We start from the raw sequence: 16337 nt of genomic DNA, 5'->3' as shown, positions 1-16337 counted from the left end.
TGCCGCTCGGCGGTCTTCTGCCATGATGCCCCGCTTTTGCAACATATCGGTGCACGCTGGCCGCTGCGGACCCACGCAATTATATAGCCCCACATCCGTCCTCTGTAAAGACCACGTCGACTTATGGGTGATGTCACGCAAAAGACGCATATGCACGTTTTGGGGTCAAGGGCTAGGTACAGCCAATCGGATCTGCAAGTGGGTTAGTTAAACTCACTTATTCCTTAGCTCATTGCTCTGTCGTGGTTTCCCTTAGATCGTTATGCGAGAGTGTGTTCCTGATCGTGTTTTTCTGTTTTTTGACTTTTCTGATTTCCCTTGACTTTTGGCTTTTCCTTAACGCTGTGTCTCGTTCTGTGTCCCTGACCTCTGCTAGTTTTCTGACTCTTCTCGGGTTCGTTAAGTCCAGCCATTGTAAAGCCCGGTAAGAGCCATTGTAAAGCCCTTTGTTCTAGCGTGTGCTACTATTCTGCGTGCTGGATCAATATCCTGACAGTTATGCTCTTTACATTCCCACTTGACAAAGCCTGCTGGTGAAACGCATTGTGGACATTTTATTAACTGTATTGTATTTTATTAAAGGTATTTTGGCCACTTCCTTTCTGTGAGTTGCCATTGTACTTTTTTTATCTTATTTTATTACTTTTTTTTTTTACCTGGCTTCTGAGTTTTTATCATGTTCCAGAGAGACATTACGCCAAAGAATCATAGGTGGGGATTATACCACTCAAGCCCTATACATTGAGCAGTCTGCCTGCTCATGTAAATGTGAGTAACCACTTTTATATTTTATTTCCGTACTCGTAATTTTAAATGGAGAGCACTATTGCTGTTCCTTTTATATTTCGTATGACTCTCCTTCAGACAAGACACCAGTTCACGTATCCTATAAGTGGAGATTATACCACTGTACGCATTTCATGCTAGGGCTAGTCCCTTATCTCTTTAAAACGTGAGTAGGATCATATCAGACTTTTTACCAGCTGCTACCTGCTTATTGAATATATTGCACCATTAGTCATCTCTTTTATCTTCACATACGGACTTTAAGAACACCCTTACCTCATAGAATGGTTTCCCCTTCATAGGATTACGGTTGGCTTTACGTCCAGTTTTCAAAAGGCTTTCCTGAACTCTGTCTTTGGAATGGCTAAGATAATCAATAATAATGGGAGCCAAAGAGGTGGATCAGTGGCGAGGCCAGTGCTATGATTTTGATAGTTCTGCATATGCCCCTGGATGTTTTTAGCAGTAACCTTTTTAGTTCTTTTGACCTTCTTAGCCCCTAACCATTCTCAACCTACCAGTTATAAATTTAAAGTGGCACTGTCATGCCGAACTTACCTTTCCCCAGTCGCTTCCTCTTTTCCCCCTCTCTCAGGATCTGTTCTTCATTTCTTCCTGTCTGCTCTAGTTTTCTTTAAAACGTAAGACAAAGTAGGGGATATTTTGTCTTTTGTATTTTTCCTATGCTCACCCAGCTGTGACTCAGGGGAGGAGCAAAGTCCTCTCCATTTCCTGTGGTCAAAGAAATTTCCCCACAATTCTCACCTTCCTCCTGCTGCTTCATTTGGAGTTCGAACGCCGGAAAAACTACCGAATTGCGTCCTACCAGAATGAGAACAGATTGTCCATTCGTGTTAGAACGCTATTCGGGACTTTTGTGAAGATCGGAATTTCATTTGAATGAACAAAATAATGATTTGTGCCGCGAGTAGTGCCCACTCTCTGCCTCTCTGCTCCCACACATGAAGGGCGGGTGTGGACACTCAGATACAATGGGGGGGGGGGGCTTACTGTCCCGTCCCTCCAGCCCCCAGTGGGTGGGGGCAAAAAGTTACAATGGGGAGGGAGGACCTGTTGTCGTGCCCCCCTCCTGACTCCCACCAATGTTACAATACGAGGGGGACCTATTTTACACCGGCCCCCACCCATGCGTGGCAGGTGGGGACCATAAAATACAATACATTGAAAACATTTTTTTATTCTGGACTCAAATGCTTTCCTCTCATCTGTATTGTCAAAGTTCCCCTTGAATGTTTTCATTTTAGGGTTCTGAATGGAATTATCTTTCAGTATGAAATGGTGTCCAACTGGCATGCAGTCTTCATAGGTTATTATAGAGAGCAGGGCCATACTGAGAATAAAAATGTGACCCGGGCAATTTTGTATCACAGCGACCCACTGTGAATGTGGCATGACAGGAGAGGGGCTGTTTTGTCACCACAAGCACGCCCCCCCTCAAAGTGAACATGGTGGTTCAATGCTCTTTTAGGACAGCCCATGTGCAGAGCCTTGGTGAAGAGCTTTCACGTGAGAAAAAGGACCTGTATTTGTTCTATGCAGCGCCAGTGAATTTATTAACATGCTTGTGCTGTCTTTGCTTGTGACTTGTCTCTGGTGCCTGGTGTAAGTGGGATACCAAAGGACAAAATGGCCAGGAAAACATATTGTGCATGTGTTTGGAGCCTGCTTGTGGGATTGCGTGTGTCTTGCTTGAGCTGATTGTGGTGTAATTTGGTGTTTTATGTAAATAGGTAAGTTTCAGTTGTGTTTGTGGTGTAATATGTGTGGCTAGTGGCGGTAGAGAGTGAATGTGTGTGTGTGTAAAGGGTGCATATGTGTGTATAGGTTATAGAGTGTGTATGAATACATGGGATCGTGTGTGTGCATATGGAATCCATACTGTGTATGTCAGAAATGCAGTGTGTTCTTATAGTGGATCTAGTGTGTGTGTTTGGAGGGCCCAGAGTGTGTACAGGAGATATATAGTGTGTGTGTAGAGTTTTCAGAGTGTATATGGAGGCTCTAGTGTGTGTATAATCAATGAAGTGTGTGATAGGTTGCAATATAGGGTATGTATGTATGTAAGGATGTAAGGTACAGTATGTGAATGTGTTGGGAGGTATTGTATGTGTGGTGGTGGTGGGGGGTAGAGAGTTACCATACCAACCACAGCGCATATGCTGTGGTTAGTTTGGGTGGAGAGCAGAAAGACCAGCTGTGCGAGGTCTCTTCGATTCTCCTTTATGAATCATTTCCTTGGCATGGCATGTTTTTAAATATATTTAAATAGCTTTTTTTTCTCCCACTCTGTATTTGCTATCAAAACTGCTAGCACAATATTTAGAGCAAAAGTAGTATTAGGCTTGACAGGTGCTCTCTCAATATGTGACAATGGTAATGATCTATATGTAAGAAAACAAAAGGCAAAGTTAGTAGATTTCTATGCTCTCTGGAGCACAGTCTGTAGTTTATGATGTATGCTTTTTAAAATGCTGAGGACAGTGCGTGGCTCCGCAATTCGGTTAGGCTAGTTTTATCATAGTCCACTAAAATAATAGTTTGGGAATTGTGATTTAGGAAGTAGCAGCATAAGATCTTGTTATATGACAGCATCTACAAAAATAGGAAAACCATCATTTATGTTATTATTAACATTCTTCACATTTGTGTTAGGGGTGAACAGTACATATGCAGTGACTCTGGAGAGTGTCCTGGCTGGTCACGAAAACGCAGTATATGCAGTTCACTGGCAGCCTTCTTTTCTAAAAGGTGAGTGTTTTTTAAATTAAATGTGCCAATGAATAATCACAGCTGACTGGTGTCATAAGTGTATGTGCATTACTGTAGTAGGTGCATAATTTACAAAGCAAAATACAAAATATACAATACATGTAATTTTAGAATAAAAAGTAGTAACCTCTGTATTATAAAGCATTGATAGAATACTGTTTTTCAGGGTTTGGGTTCCGTTGAATGGACATCTTAATGCTACAAAACAAAGACATTTTAGACAGTTGGGTGTTTTCAACTTTATGGCTACAATTTGAAAAAAGTAATTTCCTATTTCTGGATTAATATGCCCCTGTGCGCACATGGCTTGATGAGTTTGAGATGGGGAAACTTGAGTGCCCTGCACAGAGCACTGGCCTAAACCACATTGAATACCTTTGGGATAAAATAGAACACTGTTTGCTAGGCAGACCTTTTTGTTCAGCATCTGTGCTTGTCCTCACAAGTTACCACAGACGCAATCCAAAATCTTGTGGAAATCCTCCCCAGTCCCCAGAATATCGGCATCTTTTAGAGCTGCAAAGTTGGGGCGGGTCCATATTAATACCCATGATTTTGGAATGGGATCTCAAACAATCCCATATAGGTGTGATGGCTATGTGTCCACATGACAGCTGTCTGTCATCGGTCCGTAGTTAATTCAGATGCCTATCTGTGCTCCTGGGACAATCGGGTTGTTGCTAAATCTAAGCTTAAAGGGACACTATAGTTACCAGAACTACAGCTTATTGTATTTGTTCTGGTTAGTAGAATCATTCCCTTCGGGCTTTTTGCAGTTAACACTGACTTTTAAGAGTAAACAAAGTGTTTACATTACAGCCTTGTGACACCTCCACTGACCACTCCTCAGATGGCTACTTAGAGGTGCTTCCTTGGACAGTGCGGCTTGGCTATTTTGACCTTAAAGTGAATAAATGAAAGTTAAAACCCTGCTTAGGACGAGCTGTGCTGCTGCACTGGGCGCCAGGCAGCTGACATAGCTTGCACATGCAGGCTGGGCCAGCAGATGGTAGTGCAAAGTAGGAGCTAAAAAACGTGGGTGGAGCTAAATGAGGCATGTATCTGCTGCACGTTGCTGCTGCACACTGAGGGAGAAGCAAGAAAGAGTCTCTGCTTTCCCAACTACTAGACACCAGGGACTGCAGAGTGCCTCATCCCCAGTGCCCATACTGGAAAAGGGTAGCTGTGTGTGACAGTCTGTCTGGAACTGTGTGTGCGCGCATGAGTGTGTGACTGTCTGCCTCTGAACTGTGTGCGTGTGACTGTGCATTGGCCTGTATTTGACAGTATATGTGTATAATTGTGGGTGGGACTGTGTGCACGCGACATTGCAAAAATTCACACCTGCATTCACACATGGGCCTACATGCATTTTTTTTATTTTTTATCTGAATTAAATACCCATCATGTACATCACATACAGTCAATACACCCATAACAAAGATCACACACGGAGGTGGAAGCGCACACCAGATTCCCTGGACACCACAGATCAGCAATCCCCCTTCCCTGCAAGGAAACAGGTAAGGTGGAATGAATATTTTGCTTGATTCTTTAATAATTATTAAACTAATACAAACACTATACCCCGATACATACACATAAGGATCAGCGGGTGTGACCAGGGAATGGGCGCTGAGAAAATCTTTCATACAGGGCGGCTAAAGGCCTAAGGCTGTCCCTGACCTTGCTGTTGAACTATCTTGTTACTAGTGTCACCATATTGTTGTTGTTTTAGATAGAACTACGGAAAACATACTTTTTTGTTGCTCATAGCTGCATTATTTGTTGTCTACTGCAGATGGCAGCATTGTACAGCCAATGAGTCTGTTATCCGCATCCATGGACAAAACTATGATTCTGTGGAGACCAGATGCGGAGTGTGGAGTCTGGCTTGAACAGGTATGTGTGTAACACAATCCTTTTACAGATATTGCATAATTGGATATTCAAAGCAGTCATGTCCTATTATAGGATAAACTGGGCAGCATTAAATAGCAATTTAATTCTCTAAAATTATTTTAACCACGCAATGGGGATATGCCTAAAGAATGATTGTGGGCTTTACTTTATTATATATACTTTTTTTGTGTAATGCAGTCCTTGTGTAAATTTCCCTATAATTTAGGAGCATGGGCTAAAAGTTAGAAGTCAGATAAAGCTTCTATTAGATGAACACTCGCTAATTAAAACAAAAAACTAAAAAAAAAAAAATAATTTAAGTAGATGTGTTGAATATTTAATTCCTTTGTGCTTTAGTTTATTTTATATTTTTTTAATCATTAAATTTGACATAAAATTTACTTTTTAGTCCCTTTACTGCTGCTTGCTCTGGGCAAGTCAAGTCATCAATCCTGTTAAAGAAATGATGTTGCGTTAAGAAGACAAACATATATTACTAATGCTATAAGGCTTAGTGATTAGTAAGATTTTAGTCCCCCTCCCCTATTAAAAATGTAAAAATATTGTTACATTTTAGCCCTCACCAATCTTGCTGCGGCTTGCCAACCTCCCCAGTAGAGATCATCAATCTTGATCATCTGAGCCAATCCAATGATTCTCCGTAAGGAAGCATTGGGAGGCTGTTGCTCATGTGCTGCAAATTACTGCACCTATCCACATCTCCTCCTAGAGGAGCATTGAGTCAGTGTGTATCTCTATGGGAGCATTCAGCATATTTTTCCCGCCCCTGTACCTTTAACAAATGTGCTGTGCCACAAGGAACCCGGACTGCCCATTTGCTTATATATATATATAGTAAATTTTATATATAAAATGTGTACACACACATTCTATATCTCCTGCAGCATCAGGTACTTTTCTCTCACGAGTTGCGAGAGCGTTTCCGCAAGTTACGCGGAACGCAATGCATCCTGGAGCATTGCTACGGCAACCCGCGGCTCGCCAGAGGAAAAGACCAGATGCTGGAGGAGATGAAGAATCAGATCTCTGGGCCCCCTCTTCACAAAATACTTTCCTGTGCCACTGGACCACCAGGAAATCTTGTGACCCCTTTCCTGCCCACAGGTAAGAGACAGGAAGGGGGGAATAAATGTTATTATACATTGAGAAAAAACTGCTCTCCGCCCCACTGCCCACAAACACACATACACTGCGTCCAGTACACATCACTACACTGCATCCACTACACAAGCACACACATTGCTTCCACTACACAGACAGACACACTGCATTTGCGACACAAACACACACACTACTATCCCTGCACACACTGCATCTACACAGACATTGCATTTACTATACACACTGCATAACTTAATAGATGTGGGTGTGTTTTAGTGAGCGGGGCAGGCTCTGGCTCTGTGCCCCATGACTATTACATTAAGCTGTAGTGGTTCTGGTGCATCTAGTGCCCTTATAAGTTTAAGGTGAATCATTGATTAGAAAGCTCTACAGTTGTTATTTCTTCTTTAAATAAAATACAAAACTTTGTTAATTTGCAAATAAATACCTTTTCTGGAAAAACAGACATTTGTATTGACAAGCTTTTGAAACATCATCCCTTTATCAAATCTAAAACATTTCTTCTCTACTGGCACATCGTATCTGTTCATTGCACAGAAGATGAAATTGCAAAACTGTTATGTCCATCTGTTTTTTTTTTGTTTTTTTTTTTACTTCATTACGTATCTCTAATCCAAACTAATTAGCTGCACACATATTTCACATCACGTTTTATTTTACGTGGCCTTTTTGTTAGTGAAGGAAAAAAATGCACTCTGCAGCTTAACTCCCCATGAATTGCCCATGTTCTGTGAAAGCAGTTACATACATAAATCTTTTTTTTTTTTTTAAACACATGTATTTATGTTGTATTGTAAAGCTACTTTTTACAGAGGGCAGGTTTCCGGGTAACCATATCTAAGCAGGTTGCCAGTTTAGTCGTACTGGGGAAAAAAAATGTTAGCAGTTAATGAGACTGACTGCCTTCTTTGCATTGTGAGGCTAAAATGTTAACGTGTGATGTGAAGCAGTTCATTGCATTAGCGATAACCCACTAACATCCAGGCTATAGCATAATTGGTTGATTTTTGCCTTGCTTGTCAAGATACTATGGTGATAAAAGATTGTCTGAATAAAATGTCATTGCTGGAAAAGGACAAACCACCATTCTCGGCAACTATGAGAAGCTTGTCATAAAATGTCAAATGTTACTGTTCACTTCTTTACCCAACATTCTCTTTTGTTTGCTTTTTTTAGTCAGGGTTTATTTTTTTTTTATTGTGTATCCTTTCATGGCCTGTACTTTAACAGTTATAAGAAATCGATCAGAATACAAATCTTTTTGTTTTCAAATGTAAAGAGTAACTGTCTCATCTTGATTAAAGCAGCCATGTTCCAGTTGAGATTAGTTCCACAACTGTGTACATTTTTTTTTTTTTTAATTCATTCCATACAATGCAATATGATGCCATGGGATAGGAAAATTAAAAATGTTTAGATATACAATTAAACTTGCAATGTCACATGCAAATTTTCTATAAAGCACAGGATAGCATATTTATCATTCATCAAGTTTTATGTGGATGTAATCTAAACAAATATGTAAGTTCACAAAACAAATGCTAAACCTAATGAAAATCCACAATATTGTCCTTAAACAAATTTATTAAATAATATTAATGTTATACATTTAATCATCTAAACAGAAACGTGTAATTATCATTGTACTTGAGCATTGAGTTGTGTATTTCCATCATTCGGATCCAGATTTCAGGCTATCTGTTGCATCTGGACAGACTGAAATCCAGTCTGTATTTTTTCTTTGTTTTTCTTAATACAGACTATTGGCATTTGATCCTTAGTAAATGGCCATGATTAAATATTAAAGCATAAAAAATAGCATTTAACGTTATTAACCTGAGCAGAGATTCTTAGCGCTAGTACATTACTATTCCACATAGAGAAGTACCATCTTACCTACCCAAGTCTGTCTCTTATACCTTTTACACCCTCTGTGTCTTTCAGCATCTTTCTCTGACACCTGCCCTCATTATAAAATGCACTTGTTTCCCCAGGCACACTTCCCTCTCTAATCATCCATTATAAACAATTGCTTCCTCACCATCTCAACTACATTTCTTTCCTTTTTTACATTGCCTATACATCTACATTTCACCCATTACTTCTCGCCTCCCCCAGCCACATTACTTGTATTACTAGATTCCTACATTGCTTCTCTCCCATAACCCCTACTCTAGCCACATTTCTAATGTAATTCTACCTCGACACCAGACATAGTTCCTCCATTTATGGTAATATTTTCAAATACACTTTAGTCTTCAATGATAGAGAATCATCTTTCATCTGTAAATTGTGCTAAAATCAAGCCATTCCTTCCTCCTGTTAGTTATTATTATTTATATAGCGCCAACATATTCCGTAGCGCTTTACAATATTATGAGATGGGGAATTTAACTATAAATCGGACAATTACAAGAAAACTTACAGGAACAATAGGTTGAAGAGGACCCTGCTCAAACAAGCTTACATTCTCTCAGTTCAATCTGTGCCGAACCTGTTATGATCAGCACAGATAAAAAAAATGTTGTGTCCTACTGTTACCAGGGAAGCCTTCCTGAGGGCACTTCTCCTGCTTAAATTAAGCCTAAAGGAAAGCAATGCCTGCAAGGGACAAGTGTGAGAGCAGCAACAGCATGCAGAGAGGAGATAAATAGCTAGCATTGCAGCAGTTTTGAGCAGTCAATCTAAGAATGGAGGGAGAATAGATATGTTATATTTAGTTAAAGCCAACATATGATGTACTTTTAACCTGTTATTGCAAGGAAGTATTTGCTTCCCAAACAGGGATATGCAGGTGAGTCTGATCGCAAGTGTAACACCTACTGAAAACCTGACTGATGCTCTCAGCAGGACAGAGCAGGGTTGGAAATCAGTTAAATTGTGAGCTTTTAATAGTATCAAGGGAAAAGGCACTTAGTTGTATACCATGGTTCAATCAAATGGTTTAAAAACTGCAATAATATATATATACATGTTCAATTTAAATATATTAAGTGTAAGGAATTGGTGTCCTGTTAGAGAACGCTAGGACTCCTCCTGCAATGTACAAACTAGAGATTATTAGAAAAATATAATGTATGTAAAAATGATAGGACTAGTTATAGTAGTTAGATGTTTTTCTTTTCAAAGTATATTGCCCTTCTGGTGAGGCAAGGGAGAAGTTCTTTGCGTGCTGATGACAGATGTAAAATATGCACAAAATTGAATTAGGCAGCCTGGAACTAATATTTGAAAAACATTTAAAAAAATTTTTTAAATATGTTCTAGTTTTAATATTTCAATATTTTTAAAAACTAGTTTTAAAAGTCTTTCCAAAAATATTAAATATTTTAATCAGTTGCCCAAATTCTAGGGCCATGTTCCTTGGTGTTGAATCCTGCTCCTACAACATCAGCGTAATCTGGGAACCAAATGTGAGCTGCCCGCAAATTGCCTCAATGCTCTGCATCCTCTGTAAACTCTGTGATTGTAGTGGTCCTCTGTTCAAGCCGCGCGCGGCCCTGCTGCTGCGCTGCACGAGCCGCGCGCGGCTCATCCGACGGCTGCAACAGGAAGGTGGGCAGTGATCGCGAGAAGCGGTCACGTGTCCCGCCTGACTCTAAGAGCGCGCTGCGGGTCTCTGGCGCGCTCTTAAAGGGACAGTGGGAGCCTAAATTGGCAAAGGCCTTCCATTGGTCTCTGTCATGCCACACTCCCCATACACTTACCTTTTGGGGGCGTGGATGTGACAGGGACCAATCAAAATAGATTTTAAGATATATATACTCGCCTCTTTCCCTTAGTTCCTTGCCCTATCGTGGTTTCTGTTTCAGTTCCCTTTAGCACTTGTTGTATTCAGTTGTGTTCCTTCGTACTTGACCTTGGCTTTGTTTTCTGACTACGTTATCTCTTTATCCTTATCTGTTCTGTTTGTTGGCTTGATGTTTACTGTGTACCAGACCCCGGCTAGACCTAGTTTACACTGTCTCTTTGTGCCCTTGACCTCGGATCGCTCCTGACTCTGTACTTCTCCTATATACGTCGAGTCCGGCCACTCTAAGGTCCGGTAGACTTATCTCCCCTCTGTGTTGTCTTCTGTTTAGTTGAATCCTGCGTGTTGGGGTATATTTTCGTTACATTACGATAGGGCCATGGACCCCACAGATTTAGCTCAGCAGATGGCGTCTCATGAGGCTAGATTTGTAGAGCAGGATCACCGTATGGATCAGATAGCCCAAGCTCTCCAGACGCTCTTATCTAGAACTATTCCAACAACCACACCTAAGCCTCCTACACCTCTTCTTCCTGAAGTATCTACTTTGCCTAATACTTCGGCCCATTTAACACCTCCTCCTAGGTATGGAGGGGACTCTAAGACATGCAGAGGTTTCATTAATCAAAAATAATTCCACTTTGACATGTATCCACATTCCTTTCCCACAGAAAGGTATAAGGTGGGGTTCCTTATGCACCAGCTTACCAAAAAAGCACTTGAGTGGGCAAATCCTATTTGGGAGGCTAATTGACCTATGGTGCATGATTTCAATAGTTTTCTTACGGCTTTTCGTAGAACTTTTGACACAACGAAAAGGTAAAAAAATGCTGCAAGAGCATTAATGAGAATTAAACAGGGTTCTAGGTCTGTGGCTGACTATGCTATTCAGTTTCGTACACTTGCTTCACAGGTAGATTGGACCAACAATGGGTTAACTACCTCATTGATATAGATAATAGGATTTGTGACAGGCTCTATACTAAGAACAGGAATAGACGTTTGGTTACACCTATTAACCCCAGAGTGGATAAACCTGAGAGTGTTAAAGTATCGGAGGAGGAACCCATGCAATTAGGGGTTGCCAAACTCTCTGATACTGAAAAATTACATAGGAGAAGGGACGGACTCTGCCTATACTGTGGTAGGAGAGACCATATGGTAAAGGAATGTCCTTTGCTTCCGGAAAACTCTCGCACCTAAGACCTTATAGGGGACTTGCCTTGGGTTGTGATATCTAAGTCTCCTAAATTGCCTCCTAACCGTTTGCTTCTCCCTGTTTCTTTACATATGGGAGAGAGTTGCATAGCACATATACGCTCTGGTTGACTCCGGGGCAGCTGAAAATTTCATAGACTCTGGTTTTGTTAAGAAAAACAACATTCCCATCAGAGAGAAGGAGATACCCTTGGCCGTTGAGGCCATAGATGGTAGACCATTAAGTTCTCCAGTTGTTACTCATGAAACTGTACCGTTACACATGTATACAGGGGTTTTACACTTTGAAACCATTCGGTTCCAGGTCATCACCTCTCCCTCTTCTCACGTCGTGTTAGGGTACCCATGGTTACGTGCTCACAATCCCATTTTCGACTGGGAGTCAGGGCAAATAAAATCATGGAGCGAAGCCTGCCACGAGTCTTGTACTATTGAAATCACCCCTTTGAATTCTATTAATGTTCCAACTACTCCTCCTTTGTCTACTGTAATACCCCCTCAGTACTTATTTCTCAAGACTGTCTTCGATAAAAGGGAGGCTGACAAATTACCGCCTCACAGACCCTACGATTGTGCTATCAATTTATTGCCTGGCACTATACCTCCTAAGGGCAGTATGTACCCTTTATCTGTTCAAGAAAACCGTGTCATGGAGGAATATATTAAGGAATCACTAGAAAAGTGGTTTATTAGGAGATCCTCTTCTCCGGCTGGAGCGGGGTTCTTCTTTGTTTTGAATATCTTTTATTGTTTTCACAATATAAACGCATATATCAAACAGTTTCGTAGTAAAGCAAGTAGTTGCCCACGCAGGGGCATAAGTAACAGTAAATAAAGGTGTAAACATTTTGTCGCTTGCGCAGAAGCGGATTTGTCGTAGCCTGAATTACACAACTTATTGATTCATTTTGTCAACTGATCTATGCACTCAAATTGGTTTACGGCCGTATGTTTTAGTATCTTGGACATCATTTCAGTAACTAGTGCCCGTCGCTCAGTGTTTCCCTGTACGTACTCTGCAAGGAAGCATGCATTACTTGTAACTGAATGTGTGTATAGGCAAATGTTCTCCCAATGCTAAATAGTCCTCGCAGAATGCGCGGTCTAATGTAGGCTGATGTTAACTATGCGTTCCTGGTAAAAGGGTATGCATATTGTCCTATTGGTTATCCGGCTGCGCTCAGTATAGTTGACCGTGTAAAGCGTAAGGCTGTGGGGTGAGAATTTTAAAGCTTTCGTGGCTGAAGTGGTGCATTTGTGTTGAATCGTTTCTATCACGGTTGTTCAAGTTATGGATACATACAACACATATGAGCTTTCGTTGCATCATCGCCTACGCAGAGGCTCTGCTTATATATCAACAATATCAGAAGTTAGGCCATTTGTGAGCAATTCTTTTACTGTTTTGTGGTGTGTTATGTGATGTCGGCGTAGCAATGCGCCTGTGTTCATCTGTGTTCTTATTGCAGTAAGTAGCCATGGTCGGCTCTGTTGTTGCCATGTGTGGGACGGTGTGTGGTGTGTGGATGGTCTGTGGTGAGGAATATGTGGGTTCCCAAGGTTCTTATGTTTATGTGTATAGTCTGGCGGGTTTGGTCCTCTATGAGTTCCCCTATTAGGCGTAGCCAGACCTCCTGAGGTGTCAATGCCGTCTGGGTCCTTAGTTGATATGGTGGGTCTGAGTAGTTCGTGTGCTCGTCTCGTCGCGCGTCCTTGCATTTCGTGTGTGTCGGGTGTGGTTAAATTGGGGCCGGTCTGTGTCTGCCTTTATATCTTTGCGAGTCACGTCTCAGTCCGCTCTTGTTTGTTGTTTAGTTAGTCTGTATCGTGCCCCTTCCTATCAGTTCCCGTTTTGGGTGCTGTGTGGTCTTCCAGTCTTTGTTGGTTTGTATGGTGTCCTGTTCCCCCTCGGCTCAGCGTCTGTGAGGGTTGGCTACCGGTGTTATGACTGGCGTCTCTATGCGGGTATGGTCCTGCCATGCATGGATATATAGTGTCCTCGATGTGTGTTTGCCTATGACTCGTGTGTCTGGTAGGGAGGTAGTGGTCTAGGTGCCGGGAGTGTGTACGCTCCCGTGCCTTGTGGGTTGTCTGGGTTGTGGGGGCAGGTTACCTCGCGTGTCTGTGTCTCCTGGTCTGGGTGGTAGGGTGCTGTTCATTGCTCCTCTGGGGTCAAGTCTGGCCTGGGGTGTTGTTGTGGGTGTGTAGTTTGTCCGAGTCGTGTCCCGTGGTCCGTTCGCGAGTGGCACTCGTGTAGTGGCGTGGTCGGTCTTGGGTCTCGGTCGTATGCGTTTAGGTGCTTGCAGCTCGTGGAATGCCCGTGATCTGCGTGTGTCCTCCTGGCCCAATTCCTGGGTCCCGCCGAGTTGCGAGGTTGGGAGGCGCCATGGTGTGTCTGGGTCTTAGTGCACAGTCCAAGTCCTTGTCCTGTTTTGAGTGTGTCTGTCGGAGTAGGAGGGGTATGGGTTTCCGTGGGTCGGTTGGTTCGCGCCCCCCGTCGCCGCCCCAGGTTCGCCCCCACCCGGGGCCTCTTTTTGACCATCTCTGGGTCTCCTGCGTCTCTTTCCTTGTTCCTGCTTATGGTGCAGCAATATGCTGTAGGAATTTGTCTGAGTTTAGAGTACGTAGCCAGTAGAACCAGCGTTTCGTGTATTTATCTCTTTGTTTCGGTGTGGTCGCTTTCATGTCTTCGTATTTCCTTATGTCCTCCACTTCCTCCACCCAACGTCTCATGGGCGGTGTGCAGGTCTGTCTTCAGAACATGGGGATCGTTATTTTGGCCGCATTTAGGAGTCTCGGGATGATGGACCTGGTGTATGCTGGTGTCGGAGGAGGAAGGCGTCTGGTGTCCGTGGTAAGGCCTCATCCGTTACTTCTTGTATTATCTTCCGGATCGTTTCCCAGAAGGGTCTAATTCGGGCGCAATCCCACCATATGTGTGTAAAGGTGCCCACCGCATCCTCGCATCTCCAGCAGGTGTCTGTGATCTGGTGGTCTCTGGCGTGAAGATTCGATGGGGTTATGTACCACCTGGTCAGGATTTTGTAGGAGTTTTCTTGTGCTCTCGCCGAACCTGGCGTTTTCTGTATGTGAGTTATAATCTTGTCCCATTCTGCGTCTGTGAGGGATTCATTTAAGTCCTCCTCCCAGTGTCTGATGCATGGCGGTGCCAGGATGTATCTGTTCACTATGATGGCCGAGTAGATCTGCGATATGGCCCGGGCTGGTTCCTGGTCTTGTGTGCACAGCTGTTCGAACTGCGTCAGATCTCTCAGTAGGTACGCCTTTTGGGGGATTGATCTGGTGTATTGCGCGATCTGCGCTCTTGCCAGAGTGTGTGCGTGAACGTGTGTGGCTGTTCCGGAAAAAGTTTGGTCGTCGGGCGTACGGCGAATGGCCGTTGAAGGACATCCTTGGCCCGCAAGGTGGGTATGTGTTTAGTTAGACCCGGTATCGGGCCTTGATCTCCTGCCGGGAAGTCCGGGTTGCCTCTCAGCGGGAGTAGGGGGCCTGGGTCTGTCGTCAGGTAATGTTTCGTGCCATGTCTGTGCCAGATCCGCATGGTCGCTGTCACAAACGGGTTCGGTATTTGTTTGAGTCTGTATGCGGCTTTCGTGATCCACGGCAGGGTTTTTAGATCGCATTTGGCCGTGTCCGATTCTAGCTGGGTCCATATTTTTGTGCTGCCCTCCACCGACCAGCTCATGATCCTGTTTAGGTGCGTTGCTTGGTAATATTTCTCGAAATCAGGGAGTGCCAGCCCCCCTCTGAGTTTGGGCAGCGTCAGTTGGGCGTACGCTATGCGCGGCGATTTGCCTTTCCATACGAACTTGCGGACCTCTGTCTTCAAAGTGGAAAAGTAGGGATATGGGGCCGATATGGGCACCGTCTGGAAAATGAAGAGGAGTTTAGGCAGTAGTGTCATCTTGACCGCGTTCACCCTGCCCAGCCAGGAGATGTAGTATGAGTCCCAAGTGCGTAGTTCTTCAATCGCTTTTTTCAGGATTGGGACGTAATTGTGGGTATATAGATCTGCCGGGTTCGGTGTTAGCCAGACTCCCAGGTATCGCATGTGTTGGTCACACCAGCGGTATGGGTATTGTCGCTGGAGAGCCCGTCTAAGTGTGTGGTCGATGGATAGTCCAAGGATTTCCGACTTCGAGAAGTTAATTTGAAGGTTCGAAACTCGGCCGTACGTTTCGAATTCTGACTGGATGGCTTGTAAGGTCGGTCCAGGGGTCGTGACTATGAAGAGGAGGTCGTCTGCATAGGCCAGGGTCTTGTGATGTGTCCGTCCGATTGTGATCCCTTGTATGTCGTCATTTTGTCTGATTCTGTTGAGGAAGGGTTCTAATGTTAGTGCGAAGAGCAGGGGTGACAGTGGGCATCCCTGCCTGGTCCCGTTATGTATCTGGAATGGGTCTGTCAGTGCTCCGTTAATCCGGATGCGCGCTGTCGGGCGCGTATATAGGGCTTTCACCCAGGAGAGGTAGTTCGGTCCGACACCGAGGTTTTGGAGTGTGCTGAACATGAGGTCCCAGTCCACTCTGTCGAACCAGAGGTTCAGTCTAGGTCAGTCAATCGTCCCCATGCATAGTACTCAGTCTGTCGTAGTTGTCTGCGTTGAAGTGGATTTTCTTCTTGCCGCCAAGGCAGTGTGGTGCGGTTTTATATTTCGTGTCTGGCTTGGTCAGGGCGCCCATCGCGGCGGCGTTGTGGCTGTGGTCTTTGCTGGTCCGGGTTGCGC

The 16337-nt window shown here is 43.5% G+C and overlaps 1 protein-coding gene across 2 annotated transcripts in view; it reads left to right on the top strand.

Annotated features, from left to right (window-relative positions):
* The window catches only part of ELP2 (elongator acetyltransferase complex subunit 2), a 162159-nt gene that overhangs the window by 66048 nt on the left and 79774 nt on the right, over nt 1–16337 (top strand). For both annotated transcript variants that reach the window (XM_063451860.1, XM_063451861.1), the window contains exons 9-10: nt 3460–3555; nt 5378–5478. In XM_063451860.1, coding sequence (XP_063307930.1) covers nt 3460–3555; nt 5378–5478 — 197 coding nt within the window. The remainder of the gene's footprint in view (nt 1–3459; nt 3556–5377; nt 5479–16337) is intronic.

Source organism: Pelobates fuscus, chromosome 4 (assembly GCF_036172605.1).
Source record: "Pelobates fuscus isolate aPelFus1 chromosome 4, aPelFus1.pri, whole genome shotgun sequence".
Lineage (NCBI taxonomy): Eukaryota > Metazoa > Chordata > Amphibia > Anura > Pelobatidae > Pelobates > Pelobates fuscus.
The sequence above is the reverse complement of the archived record's forward strand: the minus strand, read 5'-3'. Positions and strand labels throughout refer to the sequence as shown.